The sequence below is a fragment of the Vipera berus genome, assembly GCF_964194415.1.
Source record: "Vipera berus genome assembly, chromosome: 2".
Lineage (NCBI taxonomy): Eukaryota > Metazoa > Chordata > Lepidosauria > Squamata > Viperidae > Vipera > Vipera berus.
In genome coordinates, this window is record NC_138203.1 from 266402693 (window position 1) to 266421290 (window position 18598).

The following is an 18598-nucleotide window of genomic DNA, read 5'->3' on the forward strand; positions in this document are numbered from 1 at the left end:
GTTTTAATACACTTAATAAGGGAAGGATTGAAACTTGTTCCTGACATCTAACATACGGATTAGGCGTTCCTCAGGAAAAGAAAAAAATCTGATTTTTGGGGGGGGATTCAGTCTGAAAGAACCCAAGTGAGGTTCTAAAGTAAAGAAGGGGAAATTAAAGAGCAAGTAGCACAGCATGGAAAGATGGTAATGGCCAAAGGTTTAAATAAAGTGGCTCTTCTGCATTCTCCACGCACTGCAGTCTAAAACAAAGAAAATATGAAAAGCAGCTAAGTATACGGTATTCAGGAAGCAAAATCGCTGATTTCAAAACACCAACTCTTGAATGGAATTACTTATGATTTCCCTATTTCCAAAGGACGCTGAGCTTGTCAGTCGGCAGTTTGGCAGGTCAAATCCCGAGTGCCGCGTAGCAGAGTGAGCGCCTGTTACTCGTCCCAGCTTCTGCCAACCTAGCAGTTCGAAAGCACGTAAAAATGCAAGTACAAAAATAGGGACCACTACGGTGGGAAGGTAACAGCGTTCCGTGCGCCTTTGGCGTCTAGTCATGCCGGCCACATGACCACGGAGACGTCCTCGGACAAGCGCTGGCTCTTCGGCTTTGAAACGGAGATAAGCACCGGCCCCTAGAGTCGGAAACGACTAGCACGCATGTGCGGGGGAACCTTTACCTTTCCCTTTCTTCGTCAGATAACGCCTTTTGGCACATAACCTGATTCACACACACACACACACAAACACTAAAAATGTGGAAGAGCAGACTAAACTGCAGGTTACATAGCTATGAGAAACTGCCATAACCTGTTCAAACGTTTGTGTTGCTAGGATTTCTTACGGTGGCAACCTATCCTCCTTGACCATTTGTTATGCTGATTGGGGATGATGGGAATTGCAGCCCGAGGAGGGCTAGGAAACACTGTTCAGAGAACGTAACCTAGATGCGTCCCCGGGGTACTGGACTTCAATTCCCACAATTCCAATTAGAGAGCGACCAAACTCGAGAGCGACGTCAGCCTGTCTTTTTTTTTAACGTCGCTTTAAGATGACGAACGTTTCGCCTTTCCGAGCTGGCTGATTGGCTCCCAGCGGCACGAGCCCGGAAATACTATCACGCAGCTCGAAGGAGCGGGAGGGGGGGAGGAGACGGAGCGAGATTTGGGGCTCAGCGTCCTGCTGCAATGGCGGGCGAGTTGGAGCGTTGGGTGTCGAACCAGCTCCATACCCTGCTGGGGCTCAGCGAGCGCCACGTCGTTGCCTTCATGGTGGGCCTGGCCCAGCGGAGCCGGACACCGGAGGACTTGCTCACTCGCTTGGAAGAGACCGAGACGCTGCGGGTGACCGACCCCACCGCGCGCGCCTTCGCCCAGCAGCTCTGGGAGCGGGTGAGACGGTTTGGCAGTTGAGCGCGCGACCGGCCTTCTTCGAAGAATCGGGCCTGGGGGTGGGGCCTGTCAGAGGCGGGGCTGTCGAAAAAAGGGGTGAGGAACGGGAAGTTTCTCTTTATGGAAAAAAAAAACACCAAAACCCCCCAAATCCGTATTCACGTTTTACAAAATATAGATGTAGTAAGGCTTTCCTCCAGATCTTTTCCTCAAGACAAAGTGGGAGGAGTGGAAGAGAGAGCGGTTTGAGAGTTTTGCGTGTCAAGGGGAGATTCTCAGTCTTATCCAGGTCGTGGTTCTCCCCAAAGATGCTTTTTTTTCCTCTCTCGAGGCAACCGGGCTTTCTTGTTTTTCTTGGAAGGAAACGGTTTCGCTTCTCATCCAAGAAGCTGCTTCAGCTCTGACTGGATGGTGGGGAATGGAAAGATTTATATTCCTTGCAGACAGCTGGTCAAAAAATAAATAAACAAAAATCCTGCAGGCCAGAAGAGGGGAGACACCCTCTCTCTCTCTCTCCCTCCCTCTCTCTCTCTCTCACACACACACTCTCCCTCCCTCCCTCCCTCTCTCTCTCTTACACACACTCTCCCTCTCTCTCTCACACACACACACACACCCTCCCTCTCTCTCACATACACACACCCTCCCTCCCTCCCTCCCTCTCTCTCTCTCACACACACACTCTCCCTCTCTCTCTCACACACACACACTCTCCCTCCCTCCCTCTCTCTCACACACACACACACTCTCTCTCCCACCCTCCCTCCCTCCCTCTCACACACACACTCTCCCTCCCTCCCTCTCTCTCTCTCTCACACCCTCCCTCCCTCTCTCTCACACACACACTCTCCCTCCCTCTCTCTCACACACACACACTCTCCCTCCCTCCCTCTCTCTCACACACACACCCTCCCTTTCTCTCACACGCTCCCTCCCTCTCTCTCACACACACACACCCTCCCTCCCTCTCTCTCTCACACACACTCTCTCCCTCCCTTTCTCTCTCTCTCACACCCTCCCTCTCTCACACTCTCCCTCCCTCTCTCACACTCTCCCTCCCTCTCTCTCTCCCACCCTCCCTCCCTCCCTCTCTCACACACACTCTCCTTCCCTCCCTCTCTCTCTCTTACACACACACTCTCCCTCCCTCCCTTTCTCTCTCACACACACTCTCCCTCCCTCCCTCTCTCTCTCACACTCTCCCTCCCTCTCTCTCACACACACACTCTCCTTCCCTCTCTCTCACACACACTCACTCTCCCTCCCTCTCTCTCTCACACACACACACCCTCCCTCCCTTTCTCTCTCTCACACACACTCTCCCTCCCTCTCTCACACACACACACTCTCCCTCCCTTTCTCTCACACACACTCTCCCTCCCTCTCTCTCTCTCTCTCACACACACTCTCCCTCCCTCCCTTTCTCTCTCTCACACCCTCCCTCCCTCCCTCTCTCACACTCTCCCTCCCTCTCTCTCTCACACTCTCCCTCCCTCCCTCTCTCTCTTTCTCCCTCCCTCCCCCCCTCAGATAACATTGAGGACACAGATAAGCCTCCATGTGGCCTCAACTACTCTCTAAAAGAATGCAAATGAGAGTATATGACAGATTATATTTCAGATGAGATGATGGAGAGCCCCCCAAATGTATAGATTGGAGTCTTAACTGGTACTGAGAGATGTGAAGCTGTGTCTAGGACAGACATGTCAAACACAAGGCCCGGGGCCCGGATTCGGCCCGGGAAGTGGTTTCATGCGGCCCGTGAAGCCATCCTGGAAACGGTGAGGGAACAGCCCCCACTGCCTTGGCCCTGGCCCAGAGACCCTCCTCCTGCCAGAGACCCTCAGATCTGTCCCACTCCTGCCCAGGCCCCCATAGGCACCCTTGATGCGAATGATGTAGAGCTGGCCACGCCCACCCAGTAGGCCATACGCACTCTAGCCATGCCCACCCAGTAGGCCACGCCCACCCAGCCCATACCCACCCGGCCCCCTGAGGGCAACCGCAATGCTGATGCGGCCCTCAATGAAATTTGAGTTTGACACCCCTGCTCTAAAAGAATGCAAATGAGAGTATATGCCAGATTATATTTCAGATGAGATGATGGAGAGCCCCCCAAATGTATAGATCGGAGTCTTAACTGGTACTGAGAGATGCGAAGCTGCGTCTAGGATTTTCTTTAAAACCGCTAGGAAGACAAAACAAAAATGGTTGTTTCCTGTTTTTTGAATGTATGAAACAAATTCTCTTTGGCTTTATTGGCTTTAGCTTTGTTTTAACATAAGGGATCCAAACCAATTTGTTCTGAATTTGAAAGCTTGCAACTGTTCCATGATCATCAAAACTACCCTATTGTGTGGAACAAGATTATTGTACGAAGTGGCTCAGTGTGTTAGGACGCTGAGCTTGTCGATCAGATGGTCGGCAGTTAGACGGGTTGAATCCCGAGTGCCGGGTTGAATCCCGAGTGCCGCGTAACAGAGTGTGAGCACCTGTTACTCGTCCCAGCTTCTGCCCACCTAGCAGTTCGAAAGCACGTAAAAATGCAAGTAGAAAAATAGGGACCAGTACAGTGGGAAGGTAACAGCGTTCCGTGCACCTTTGGCATCTAGTCATGCCAGCCACATGACCATGGAGATGTCCTCAGACAAGCGCTGGCTCTTCGGCTTTGAAATGGAGCTGAGCACCGGCCCCTAGAGTTGGAAATGACTAGCATGCATGTGTGGGGAAACCTTTACCTTATAGATCAGGGGTAGGCAACCTTGGCTCTTTTATAACTCTTGGACTTCAACTCCCAGAATTCCTGAGCCAGCACGGCTCAGCTTGGAAACCTCTCCCTTTCCCCTCAGCGTGGCTGGCTCAGGAATTCTGGGAGTTGAAGTCCACGAGTCATAAAAGAGCCAAGGTGGCCTATCCCTGGTATAGATGATATCCCTCTTCCCTCCCCTCTCCTATTTTCTAATTTGAGCATGACTTTCAAATTGCAGACCCTTTTTCACTGATTGTGTGTGTGTCACTCTGAAAGCTTTTCTGCCGAGCATCAGAACAAAAAAAGCTTGAAAGAGCAGTAATTATGGATAATGATAAGGAGGAGCAAGAATGTGAAGGCACTGTCTTTGATTACCTGAGTCCACTTATTAAATTCTCTAGAGAGTAAAGAAGATGACCTTTAGAGATATACAGACTCCATTGCCTACGCAAAAGGGAGTAAAGTGTTGGTGGACACTCCCTAATTCACTGAATTGTAAGATGGAGGAGGAGGTACAACACAATCATACTTGGCAAGATTTTGTTGTTATATAGCCCATCTAAATAGTTTTCTTTGTTTGGTCCATTTAGTGGAGCTGATACATTCCTTGAAAATTATGAAATCTCAACCAGGAAAGGCACTGGTTGCATGGACACAAACTGATAGCTATAGTGGTGGAGCTGATGGGAGTTGAAATTTAAAATTTCAGAAGGGCACCACTGTCACTTTTTCCTCATTTCAAGCTAGGAATAGTTCTCCATACAGCTGGAAATGGAATTTATTATTTTTTTTCTGCAAAAACTGATTTTTATTTTGGTTCCTGCTCTATAATTGCCTGAGTCCTTCGGGAGATAGGGCGGCATATAAGTCCCAATAATAAATAAATAAATAAATAATAAAGGTGGTTGCACCAGATCCCATTCATTTTTCTTTCTTTAGAAATTCAATAGGAAATGAATGGAAGAGTGAAAATAAGGTTTTGAAAAGAATATGTAGCATTTAGTGGTTTTGTGTTTTCACGTATTTCAGATGAATTACCTAATGGGAATCTGTAGAATGTCCCATCAAGTTGGTCACTGTTACAAAAGCAATAAATGGAGGGCGAAGACTTCCTAACATATCCAGTTAATGAAATCTCGGCAGAAGTAAGATTTGAATATTCCCGAGTTCAATATTTTAGCCAAAATTAATTATTACAAATAGACTTGGAGAAATTGCAAAAACCACGTGGCTTCTAGGCTGGTGCTAAGGAACGAGAGCTACATTCTCAAGAGGTTTATATGTGGTCTATGTGTAGAAATTGCAGCGTTTTGGAGTTCTGACTGGTTTGTTCACCTCCCTCCATGGTTCGTAGGTTCCACACCAGATGCCACAGGAGCGTCCAGCCAGATTAGCTGAGCAGCAGGCCTTAGCCTTGCAGGAAAAGAATCGTTCATATACCCTGTTGGAGGACAGTGATGATGAAGAAACCAATAAAGCAACAGCAGCCCGGAGCTCAAAGCATCACCACCCCTCACGAGGTCCTGAGGGCAAGCAACGGAAACGGCAGAAACACCTGAGGCAGCGCAAGGAAGAAGAGGAAGACAAAGACTCTGATGAGAAGCTTAGTGAAGAGGACAAGGGACGGTGAGCGTCCATCTCTTGCAAAAAAGCAGAGTTGGGAGAAAAAACAAGGAATGCCACAGACATTCTTGCTTTTTTTTTCTTTTTCTTTTTTTGGCCTAGGATTCCAGAAGAGGATTCAGAGGATGAATGGGACCGGAGCGAACGGGAGCGGCTGCAAGACTTGGAAGAACGTGATGCTTTTGCGGAACGTGTCAAACGCAAGGACAAAGAGAAGACTCGCAATATCCTCGAGCGATCGGACAAGAAGGTGTGGTCTCAGCCTTTGGATTTTGCTTTTGTAAACGGGAAGCCCTGGTTTTCCAGTTTTACATTTAAATATTTAGAAAGCAAGCGTGGTGGTTGGGTAATCAGTAGTTCGATAACAAAATCTTTTGTACATATCTCAGGTTGCATCATCAAAAAGCCCTTTTTGATTGCTCATGTCCTAACTGTCCTGCCCATTCTTTTCTTATATTACCCATTTTTGCATTAGGAGCATTTCACCTGGGGCTGGAAAATTTGGCAAAAAAATGGATATCGGAGATCTACACACACTTGCAAATATATAGATACATACATATCTATACCTGCATATCATTATGAACATCACTGATTATATACACTATGTTTCTACTCAGGTGTAAACAAGAGGCAGGTCTTTTTTAACGTAACGCTGCTTTTCTTTAGCCGTTCTAGGCAAAAGGCAGACTTAAAAGAATGTAGACAATGTTTGGTAAAAGTGGAAAACCTGAAAAGATTCCTGAATACATTTTTTGGAACAGGAATCAGACACAGTTCTCTATGTGCCTTTGTAGGCATCCTTTCCATTTCTGAGGAAAATGGGAACAGGGAGCCAAAGAAAATTGTGCAAAGTTATTGAACTGTGATAATTTGCAGAAGTCTCAGAACTTTGTATACGTACGGTTTTGCCTTACTTTGAAACCGTGTATAATTCTTATTCAAACTTGTTCGAGATTAATGGCTAAACTTTTAATGCTGACTCAGTGAGATATGAAATCTTTTATTTCAGTCTGGCTTTGCAAGGCTTTCATTCCCAATATGGAAACGTCGCTGTCTGCTTTTCAATCACTTTCAAATCTGCTATGCCAGCTCCAGAGTTCTCATGTTTTGGGCTCCTCTGATTTTGATGGGTGGTGTCTTCTTCCTCTTCTCATACCTGAGAAATGTACCTAAACACTTATATTATTTAGAAGACGCAGTTCCACTTTGTTGCTGACATTATTCCCAATTGTTCTGTAAGTCTCTGCTGTTTTGTTGCATGCCTAAGTCCATAGTCCTGACAATATTGCATCCAGCGTTTGTTAGCAAGCATTTTTGGAATTACTGTGGTTTGAGTTATATTGTATATTTGTTTCCTGATTATGTCGAGGTTAGGCATACGAAGAAGCTCAGAAGCGTTTAAAGATGGCGGAAGAGGACAAGAAATTCATGGTAAGAGCTTGAAGGAAGGGCATCGTAGTAGAGCTTGTTTTCAGAAGTATTGTTTTGCAGTGATGTTGCCGGGATAGAGCATGTTAAAATAAAATGCCCAAATAGCTAACATTCTCTACTTGTGTTTTCAAAAAGCTTAGCTCTAGTGATCATTTTAATGAAGTCGTGAATGTTTTTTTTAAAAAAAATGTCGAGTATTTATTACCAGTAAAGCACACATAATCATATAAAAAGACATGTGTCAGAATGTAAAAGTCACCTATTGCTGGAACCTTGACAGGTTCTCTTACTTGGCTGAAGATTTATCTAGGTTTCAGCAACAGATGAATTTAAATGTTGACTTCATTTATGAAGTATGCTCTGTTCTTATGTTCATTTGTATTCTGAATAAAAAGACTCATCGCTTTTATCGATCCTTCAAAACACAAGACATTTTCATTCTGACATGAGGGATTTCTTTAAGGCAGAGGTGTCAAACTGCGGGCCAGATGCTTCATAGCGAAACCGTGCCCACCCCATTGCCGGAAATGGGAAAAAAAGTGACGCTGTGAGTTTGGCATCCCTGCTTTAAGGGATTGATTATCCTTAGCAAACCTTGTTTTCGATTTTAAATGCATTTGAGGCAGCATTTGAGGAACAACGGTATTTAGGACAGTTGTAGCATCTCATGGTCACATGATCAAAATTCAGGTGCTTGGCAACTGGCATGTATTTATGATGGTTGCACTGTTCTGACCTACCCAGCTTCTGACAAGCAAAATCAGTGGAGGAAGCCAGACTCATTTAATGACCACACATGACTCACTTAACAGTTGCAGTGATTTGCTTAACAATCATGGCAAAAAAAAAAATTCATAAAATGGGGCACGACTCAATATCTGTCTTGCTTAGAACTGGAAATGTTGGGCTCAGTTGTGGTCATAAGTCGAGGACTCTGTAAATCTGTCAGGAAAGATGCCGTCTCTGTCATGACGAGCTCCCCTTCACGAGATACGTTTAAACAAAGGCTAAAGAATCATCTGTTGAAAATGCTTTCCTCTGGATCCTTTCAGTGACCAGGAGATTGTATTCTCTGGCCTAAATTGTCCCTTTCAATTTGGTGATGCTGTTTAATGTCTGACCTCTGAAATAATTATAATGTAAAACTTATAATAAATGTCCTAACTTGCACACATAACATATATCCTGTAAATATCAGGAATATAATATTGTAGAATAAACTACAAAAAAATTAAGCTTGCAATTACACATTTGAATATATATATTTACAGGCCAGTAACTGATAAGCTAATCCTAAAGAATCTAATGAAAATCGGACTTTAAAATCTCTTTTAAAAACTAAATCATTCAGACTGTAATGAGGATAAAACTCTCTTCCTATGTGTCAGATTCCAGAACTACGCAAGAAATCCCGCCGGGAATATTTAGCCAAACGAGAAAAGGACAAGATGGAAGATTTGGAAGCAGAGATAAAGGATGAGGAGTACCTGTTCTCTGAGCAAGAACTCACCGCTCTTGAGCAGCAGGAGCTGGAGTATAAACGCAAAGTGCGCGACTTGGCGAAACAGTACAAACAGGCTGGAGAGCAGGAGAAGATGGAGAAGCATAATCGGTATTACATGCCTGAGGAGAGTCGCAGCAAGGTACTGGTAGTGATGTGTGCAAAGTTTGAAGGCGGGTGGGTGGACTGAAGAAAGAACATAAAATGTTGTTTTGGGGTTACCCCAGTGATCTCCAGTTAAAAATTAGCAATCACCAAGTCTAAAAAAAGAACTCTGCCTAAGATATCCTGCAGGTAACCAGGGGCCAACCTGGGAAGGGCTAAATTGCATCCAGAAACCTCTTGGCAACCAGCGGCGGATCTGCAGCACTGCTGTAGCATATTTCCACTGCTGAACATCAGCAAGCACACAAGTTGCTTCCCTCAAAACCAACTCAACAGACCGAATATTGAAAACTGAATGTTTGATTAAATTCTGGCTTTTGCCTTCAACAGTATCAAACAGAACAAACGGGGCACTCAAAACTCAGAACAATCCTTATCGGTCCCACTTTCTGACATATTTTAATAATAATAATAAGTTGGAAGGGACCTTGGAGGTCATCTAGTCCAACCCCCTGCTCAGGCAGGAAACCCTATACCATTTCAGACAAGTGGCTGGCCAGTCTCTTCTTAAAAACTTCCAGTGTTGGAGCATTCACAGCTTCTGGAGGCAGGTTGTTCCACTGGTTAATTGTTCTAACTGTCAGGAAGTTTCTCCTTAGTTCTAGGTTGCTTCTCTCCTTGACTAGTTTCCATCCATTGCTTCTTGTCCTGCCTTCAGGTGCTTTGGAGAATAGCTTGACTCCCTCTTCTTTGAGGCAACCCCTGAGATACTGGAACACTGCTATTATGTCACCCCTCACCCTTCTCTTCGTTAAACTACACATACCCAGTTCCAGCAGCTGTTCCCTATACTGTATGTTTTACCAGACGCTGTGTCTCGCAGTATCTCTTGCTACTATTATAACATTTTCTGGACTTTTGGAAACAGAAAGTTTGCCTGCATTAAGAGAAGCATCTCTGTCTTTCTGCTTTTTTAGTTTTTAGGGGTTTTTTATTTGATGTATTACCAAATTTGATTCATATCTTAACCATTTTATATAACATTAAAAGCAAAAAATATTCAAGATGTTTATTGTAATGAAACAAAAGAAAAAGGTCTTCCAGTACACAGAGGCCAAATCATTCTTCTCTAAATATTTCTGTTAGCTTTTATTTCTGACTTGGTTGCCACATCAGATTAAGCTCCTGCGTCTGAACCCAGGCACTGAGGTTTAGGCCCATTGCTGTTTCACTGGATTCTGATTCTTAGGTCAGTGGACAGAATGTTCACAATGACGAGTGAGTTTGAAAGCTTCCTGAAATTATATGCACTTGGGGATATGACTCAGCGCCTGGCCTTATTTCTGAAGAAAACATACAAAAACCTGGATTACAGACCCAGCTACTCAGTATCTATGGGCTACTGAGCTGCTGAACGCACTGATGATTCTCTTTGAATTTGTCTTGCAGAAGATTCCTGATCGTTACGAGGAGCCCCAGGCAGAGGATCACATGGCTCCGAGAGATGAGCAGCGGCGCTGGGAGGAAGACCATATTGGGGCAGCTGCTCTCCGTTTTGGGGCCCGGGATGCTGATCGGCGCCATCCCCGCAAAGACTACGAGTACGTGCTCGAAGATGACGAGATGATCCAGTTTGTGAACGCTGTGCAAATGCGGGGCACAAATCAGAACAAGGTGAGAGGGTGCAGGCTGGGAAATAGAGAGGATGAGAACTCTGCAAATGCTAGCGTAACCAGGAACTCTGAGTGGAAATTCCAGTTCTTGTCCCTGAAAAATACTTAATTCTCCAGGAGGCGAGGATCGATGTATTTGTTTTATTTGGTTAGTTAATCAATTGTTCTGTTCCAGCCTACAGCCGGCCCTGCAGAAATGTCAGGGACAACCCCTTTGTTATATTCAATAGGCTGGAATTAAGCCAACCAAATTTATTTACAAAAACTAAACGAAACAGTTCAAAACAGAGTAAAATAAATACAGACCGAGACTATATCAGAAGCTTTTCAAACGGTTGCCTTCAGCAACCAGCACCTCCCACACATTCCCCTTTTAAACAACAGTCTCAGGGCGTGGCTTCTCTTTGCCTCCTCCTGAGGTGCCTCATTGCTTTTCTTTGTTCACTTCTTCGAGCGTCCTTGAACAGAGCCAGCTGTGGATCGTCTTCGTCCAATCTTTCAGGCTCAGACAGCTGGGTCTGAGGAGGAACAAGACGGGAGGGGCCTGGCTGAGAGCTCGGCAGTGCATCTGCAACCAAAGGCTCTCCAAACCCCTCCTCCTCCTCCTCCTCCTCAGAATTGTCCGATTCAGCTGCCGAAACCACAGGCCGACGCTGAATTACAACATCAATTTCTATAGTTGCCAACTCCACCAAGTGACTGGCCAGTTTTTTTTTTAATTGAAAAGTTTTACAGTATATTTTTGAATACAAAACCCCTCCCCTCCCCCTCACCTCTCCCCAAACCTCCCCAACTCTCCCCCCCTCCCCGACTTCCCAGAGCTAAATACAGGGTATAAAAATACAAACAAACATAATCTAAAATATGCCAACAACAATAAAATATTAAATTCTATCGCACTTTAACTCTTAATAAAATAACTACAAGCTAGTTATACATCATATAAATCCATTACTTATTCAAATGCTACCGTATATACTTGAGTATAAGCCGAGACCCCCAATTTCACCCCCAAAAACTGGAAAAAGTTGTTGACTCGAGTATAAGCCGATCCGCCGTTCTGCAAGCCTCTGCCGCCAGCAGAGGCTCGATCCACCATTTTGCAAGCCTGAATACACAGGAATACCCTGTGTGGCCGCGGCTCTCGGGGAAGCCCTGGCTGTCAGCTTCCTCGCTCCACGCTGCCATTCGGGGCCCGCGCGTTCCCCGGGCAAATCGCGGCGCCCAGCAGGCGAGGAAACACGCCCGCTCCAGTCACCCCCCCTTCCCTCAGGAGACGCGAAGCAAGTGACCGCCCGGAGCTTACCGAGGACTTGCTTCGGTGCTTCCAGGATCGCGCGCACCTCTCCCAAGCCGCCGCCGTCCGGAGACCTGCCGAAGTTTGGGGAGGTTTGGGGAGGTGCGCGCGCACCTCCCCAAACCTCCCCAAACGTCGGCAGGTCTCCGGACCTCTGCGCCCTGCCTGCCTGCTTCTTTCCGCAGCGGAAAGAAGCAGGCAGGCAGGGCGCGGAGGAACGGAGACCCGGCGACGTTTGGGGAGGTTTGGGCGCCTCCCCAAACGTTGCCGGGTCTCCGTTCCTCCGTGCCCTGCCGACGTTTGGGGAGGTTTGGGCGCCTCCCCAAACCTCCCCAAACGTCGCCGGGTCTCCGTTCCTCCGCGCCCTGCCTGCCTGCTTCTTTCCACAGCGGAAAGAAGCAGGCAGGCAGGGCGCGGAGGAACGGACACCTGCCGACGTTTGGGGAGGTTTGGGCGCCGGGTCTCCGTTCCTCCGCGCCCTGCCTGCCTGCTTCTTTCCACAGCGGAAAGAAGCAGGCAGGCAGGGCGCGGAGGAACGGACACCTGCCGACGTTTGGGGAGGTTTGGGCGCCTCCCCAAACCTCCCCAAACTTCGGCAGGTCTCCGGACGGCGGTGGCTTGGGAGAGGTGCGCGCGATCCCGGAAGCACCAAAGCCTCGGCCGCGCACAAGTCCTCGGTAAGTTTTTTTTGTTGACTGGAGTATAAGCCGAAGTGGAATTTTTCAGCCCAAAAAGTGGGCTGAAAAATTCGGCTTATACTCAAGTATATACGGTAAGTGAAACTTTTTAGTCCCATATTTATTCTGGATATAATCAATCCATCTTCTCCACTCCACAATATATCTCTGTTGCGATTGGTCTTTCAAATACGCTGAAATCTTTGCCATTTCCGCCAAATTGGAAACTTTTAAAGTCCATTCTTCTACAGTCGGCAGTTCTTCCTTCTTCCAATATTGCACTACTAAAAGTCTCGCTGCCGTAATTAAATTCAACATCAACTTAGTGTCCACAATGGTAGTATCTGTGTTAATGCCCAGTAAAAACAATTGCGGACTAAACTTTATCCTTTTCTTCAATATTTTTTGCATATTCCACCAAATTTTAATCCAAAAAGCTTTAACCCTTTTGCAAGTCCACCATATATGAAAATACGTTGCATCCTCACAACCACACCTCCAACATTTGGGCTGGCAGTTCGGATACATACTTGCTAATTTTTTAGGATCTAAGTGCCACCTATAAAACATTTTATAAAAGTTTTCTCTTAAATTTTGGGCCTGTGTAAATTTTACATTTCTCACCCAGATCTTTTCCCAAGTATCCATTGTGATAACTTCTTGAAAATTCTGAGCCCATTTTATCATACAGTCTTTGACAAGTTCTGTCTCTGAATCAATTTCTACCAATGCAAGATATATCCTTTTTATATGTGCTTGACCTTGATCTCTAATTTGCTTTACCAAATTTTCATCAAACATTGAAAAACCAGTTTTCTGGTCCTCTTTCCACCTAGCCTGTAATTGCCCATACTGAAACCAGGTTTGTACAATCTTTTCTTCTTTTAAAATATTATATGACTTTAATTGCCATACATTCCTCTCAGACCTTAAAATTTCCTTATATGTAGTCACATCATGTTTAAATCCCACATTTATATTTTCTATTGCGTGTTTAGGTATTGCCCAAAGTGGTATCTTATAATTTAACTTATGTCTATACTTTTTCCAAACTCGCAACAGAGCATACCTTAAAATATGTATCTTAAACACATTATCCACCTTCTTATCATACAATAAGTATGGATGCCATCCAAATAACAAATCATGGCCCTCAAGATTTAGTAATCTCGCTTGTGTTAAATTAAACCAGTCACTTATCGCTGACAAAGCAGCAGCTTCATAAGAGTGACTGGCCAGTTGATTAGAGATCTGGCATGGACAAATTTCAGTGCCTTAGAAGCAAAAACTGCCTCAACAGGAGGGATTCTCAAAAATGGAAGTTGATTTCGGTAAATCAGGGAAAGGGAGCTATTTTATCAAGGATTACATTATTCAGAGCATAGATAAGGAATCTAGGATTTGACAGTAGCAGCAGAGAAGAAATAGAAATAACAGAATCCTGCTGGTGTGCTTGTGTTCCTTTTCCCTTCCTTCTTAAATCCCAGTGAGTCAGGGAGGAGCCATCCTGAGTCTCTTCCTAATATTTTATCCGTTCCCAGGGCTTGATGCCTACTCCAACCTTTTGGGGTTTTTGTAACAGCTTCTGACTATTTCCCTCAAGGCCATCACCATGTCTCTCTCTCTACTAAATGCTGCTTAAATATGGGTGACCAAAGGAAACACCTTAACTGAGTCAGACTTAGGTAAAGGTTCCCCTGCACATGCATGCTAGTCGTTTCCGACTCTAGGGGCCGGTGCTCATCTCCGTTTCAAAGCTGAAGAGTCAGCGCTTGTCTGAAGACATCTCCGTGGTCATGTGGCCAGCATGACTAGACGCCAAAGGCGCACAGAACGCTGTTACCTTCCCACTGTAGTGGTCCCTATTTTTCTACTTGCATTTTTACGTGCTTTCGAACTGCTAGGTTGGCAGAAGCTGGGACGAGTAACAGGCGCTCACTCTGTTACGCGGCACTTGGGATTCGACCCGCCAAACTGCCGACCTTCTGATTGACAAGCTCAGCGTCCTAACCCACTGAGCCACCACATCCCTGAGTCAGACTTACTAGCCCAATATTAACTCTCTATAGCAGGGTGTCTTCAAACTTGGCCCTTTTGTGACATGTCTTAAAAGGGCCAAGTTTGAAGACCTTTGCTCTACAGAAGCAATTAAGGGAATCAACAGATTGTTTCTGGGTTGTTTTCAAGCAGTACGAAGGATTGTGCCTGACAGCTTTGACAGGTAAACAAAGGTAAATACCATTGATTTACACTGCCTCCCACAATCTGCTTGTATCAGTTTTGTCCAGGGATAGGAACATATAGAACCTATCAGAATTCACAGCAATCCACATCTTAAGAGAGAAAGACTCTTGGAGACAAGATTATCCAAGCAGGAACTTTTACTAAGACGTAGATGATGGAGGGTATAATCGACAGGATCTGAAGAATCCCCTCACAGATCGATATTTCTAAAGTGCCCCCAGGCAAACTCCACCCCCTCAGTTCATTTGGTCAGTTCCGGATCAGCCAAGTTCCAGGTGGTAAGCCCCTCGTGGGAAAAGGAGAAACATCGGTCCATTCGTAGCAGAATCAATCCCACCCTTTCACATTCCATCCGGAGAAACAAACCAGATTCCCCCACCCCCTTTCTTAGTTTGCCCGTAAGTTGAGAGGGAGAGTGCCTCTCATTGATCTTATGGTGATGGGTAACAGGCAGGCGAAATAAATAAAAAGCTACATCTAAGGAAAGGAAGTGAAAGCAATAAACCCCCATGTTTATTCCCTCTCCTCCTTGGGAATGGCAGAATCCAAGGGGGGTGGGGGTGGGGTGAGATTTGGGTTTGCACAGAAAAGAGAGTTAGAAATGAAATATAAATGGATTCTGACAGTACCAAAGGGACTCTACCAGTTCTTGTTTGTCTAGGGAATCTCATCTAACTCTTGTTTCCTCGGTCCCAGGAGGAGAAGCCGGAACTGTCCCAGGCTGAACTCAAGAAGTTGTCTATCCAGGAGGTGCGCCGCAGCCTTCCTATCTTCCCATACCAGGAGGACTTACTGGCTGCCATTGCTGATCATCAGATGCTCATTATTGAAGGGGAAACTGGCTCTGGCAAGACCACTCAAATCCCACAGTATTTGTACGAAGAGGTAACTTGATAGGAAAGGGGAGAATAATTATTTGCAGGAGTGAAGGAGATTCAACGGTGAAGCTTACAGGAGGGGAAATGCTGCTTCTTTGGCCCCTGCTGTGGGCTAAGGGTTGGAGTTGAAGTACGAGTATTGCCCTCTGGAGTATTGCTAGGGAGCAATACTCTTCTTTCGTTATCATAGACCTGCATATAATATTAGGAGTCAGTCTGCATTACTCGTTAGTTCCTACTTCAGCTGTCCTGTTCTTCATCTCTGTCCCAGTGCATTTTTCTGGAAATCATGGTGGTTACTGGCCTGGATATGTGTTGTTTGTATACTGGATATGTGTTGTTTTGAGCTACAAACAAAACTCCAGGAGGTCCCAGTTTTTTTACAACATTTGGTCCATAAGGATTTTTTTCCTAATTTCCGGCCTCCTTTCCAATTGAAACTTAGGATTTTAAAACTGTTAAGATTGTAAAAAGCAGCACAGAGTTGTGGCAGTGAGGCAAGAATCGAGATGAAAAAATGGATGTTGTTTTTTTTAAAACACACACACACGCACATTCCCTCAAATATTTATTTAATAAGCTTCCCCACTTGTTCAAACTTTGGACAGTGTATATGTAATGAAATAAGTAAAACAGTAAGTTAACATTAAAAAATGAAATCACCATTCACAACCTTCATGGCAAGCCAAAAACCCACTGAAAAACAACACTGTTAAGTGCCATCCAGAACTTTAGAAGGGAAAGGAGCATTTTCTGCTGCGTCTGTGTTATGATTTGACCACATCTTGCCTTTTGACACATTCTACAAAAGCCATATTTTGTTGTCCACTCAAAAGAGGTTGGTTGTTTACATTTCTAGAGATGCCCTTGAAAAACGGTTTTTGATTTTAGGAATATTTAAAATGTGCATAAAATTATTGTACTAAAACTTTTGAAACAGTGCTTTGGGATGATTTACACAGAAGAAAACAAGTCTATTTTTCATACTTGACAAACCCCAGGTGTTTTGTTGTGTGCATATTAGTATATCCATAAGCAATTGAATGTGTAATCCAGTGACCCCAGCAGGAAAAGAATGTTAGCACTTACACAAATAATTTTATGCACACCCATAAATTATTGAGTGCGGCCACGAATGGCTGAGTGTATAATCCAATGGCCCCAGTACACATAGTATTTTAGCCCCTACACAAACCATTCTGTGCACATAACAGCTTTGGTAATAAGATCTTGAATCATGGAGATTTTCTCTCTCTCATTCTCTCCCCCCCATTCTCTCTCTCTCTCTCTCTCTCTCTCTCTCTCTCTCTCTCTCTCTCTCTCTCTCTCTCTCTCTCTCTCTCTCTCCCTCCCTCCCTCCCTCCCTCCCTCCCTCCCTCCCTCCCTCCCTCCCTTTCTCTCTTTCCTTCTCCCCCTCCCCTCTCTCCCTAACAGGGTTACACCAAAAATGGAATGAAGATTGGCTGTACTCAACCCAGGCGAGTGGCAGCTATGAGTGTTGCTGCCCGTGTTTCCCAGGAAATGAATGTCAAGCTTGGAAATGAAGTATGTTCTGAAGAGGGAGAGGGGAAGGGAAGAATCTGTGTATTTTATACTAACAATCCTCTTAGCCAGTTTATAATCCGGATCTAATTTGGGGATGGCCAGTAATTATTTTAACGGCAGCATACACCATGAGAAAAGAAGTTGCTTCTCTGGCATAAAAGTGTTCACAGCCCAACAGAGCATGCATTGTTCACCTATGGAAATCAGTGTCACAAAACGTGGCGATGGGTCCATTGAAGGACAGGTCTATCAAGTGCTTCTATCTTGAGATCCAGTTTATTTCTGGATTGGGGGCAGCGTACCTCCAAATACAAGTTGTAGATGTACAGGGATGGAGGAGGGTTATACCTGACTCCACCATCTCCTCCCCAGAAGCATCTGGTTGGCTGATCCAGCAGGGCTCCTTATATATAGGCATTATCCCAAAATTTCAGATAAAAAGTCAATGTGTCCATTGTTCGCCCTCATTTGCCGTAGACCTGAAGGCAGTGATGTGTTGGCCATCATAATACTCTTTAGCCTCACAACAATATCTCTTTCTCCAGGTAATGGTAAGTGTTAAGATTTCCTTGGAGAGGAGATTGTCTTCTGGTGACTTCTTGGATATATGTCCATACAGTTTTCTTAGTAACAGTATGGAAGTGGTTCACCACTGCCTGGCATGTGGTTCACTACTGCCACGGTATGCGTTCAAAATTCGGATGCTTGGCAACCGATTCATATTTATGACAGTTGCAGTGTCCCAGAGTCATGTGATCACCCTTTGCGACCTTCTCACAGGCAAAGTCAATGGGCAAGCCAGTTTCACTTAGCAGCCATGTTACTAACTTAACAACTGCAGTGATTCACTTAACAGCTGCGGAAAGAAAGACAAAATGGGGCAAAACCTATCTCGCTTAGCAACATAACTTTCGGGCTCAGTTGTGGTCATGAGTTGAGGACTACTTGTATTTCTTTGGAGGCGGCTTTGATTTGAGTTAAATAGAATTCCTGGACAAACATTGCTCTGTGTGCAATAAAGACTGCTCTGTGCCTTCCCACAGGTAGGGTACAGCATCCGTTTTGAAGATTGTACTTCAGAGCGGACAGTGTTGAAGTACATGACGGACGGGATGCTGCTCAGAGAATTCCTCACTGAACCTGACCTGAGTAGCTACAGGTGAGTAACAGAAGTGGACACTTGCCCTAGTGGCCCAGAGGAGCTTAGATATGTCCTTTGGGATTTGCATGGTAAATTGGGTTTGGGGGAATAAATGACATTTGTTTCCATGTGAGGGTCTGATTTCAGTAATGCGGCAGAGAGCGCAATCCGTACTACAGCTTGCTTTGGGACCATATTAGAAAGAATATCTGTAGTTTTAAGAGTGGCATGTAGTGTGGTATCATAGTACAAAGATCACTGCAGCCAAGAAATTAAAAGATGCTTGCTCCTGGGGAGAAAGCCATGGCAAATCTAGACAGCACACTAAAAAGCAGAGACATCACCCTGC

At 45.2% G+C, this 18598-nt stretch overlaps 1 protein-coding gene across 6 annotated transcripts in view; it reads left to right on the forward strand.

The window, feature by feature from the left end:
* Positions 1-1136: 1136 nt before the first annotated feature.
* The window catches only part of DHX16 (DEAH-box helicase 16), a 33784-nt gene continuing 16322 nt past the window's right edge, over positions 1137-18598 (forward strand). For 4 of the 6 annotated variants that reach the window (XR_014025433.1, XR_014025434.1, XM_081320064.1 and 1 more), the window contains exons 1-9: positions 1137-1382; positions 5486-5757; positions 5857-6004; positions 7132-7188; positions 8577-8831; positions 10244-10468; positions 15382-15570; positions 16998-17108; positions 18152-18267. Coding sequence is in view for 4 of the 6 variants with exons in the window: in XM_081320064.1 (XP_081176190.1) it covers positions 1179-1382; positions 5486-5757; positions 5857-6004; positions 7132-7188; positions 8577-8831; positions 10244-10468; positions 15382-15570; positions 16998-17108; positions 18152-18267 (1577 nt within the window). In the remaining 2 variants the exon portion in view is untranslated. Of the gene's footprint in view, positions 1383-5167; positions 5277-5485; positions 5758-5856; positions 6005-7131; positions 7189-8576; positions 8832-10243; positions 10469-15381; positions 15571-16997; positions 17109-18151; positions 18268-18598 lie in introns of those variants that run through there. The other 2 variants (XM_081320062.1, XM_081320063.1) reach the window with 2 other exon arrangements.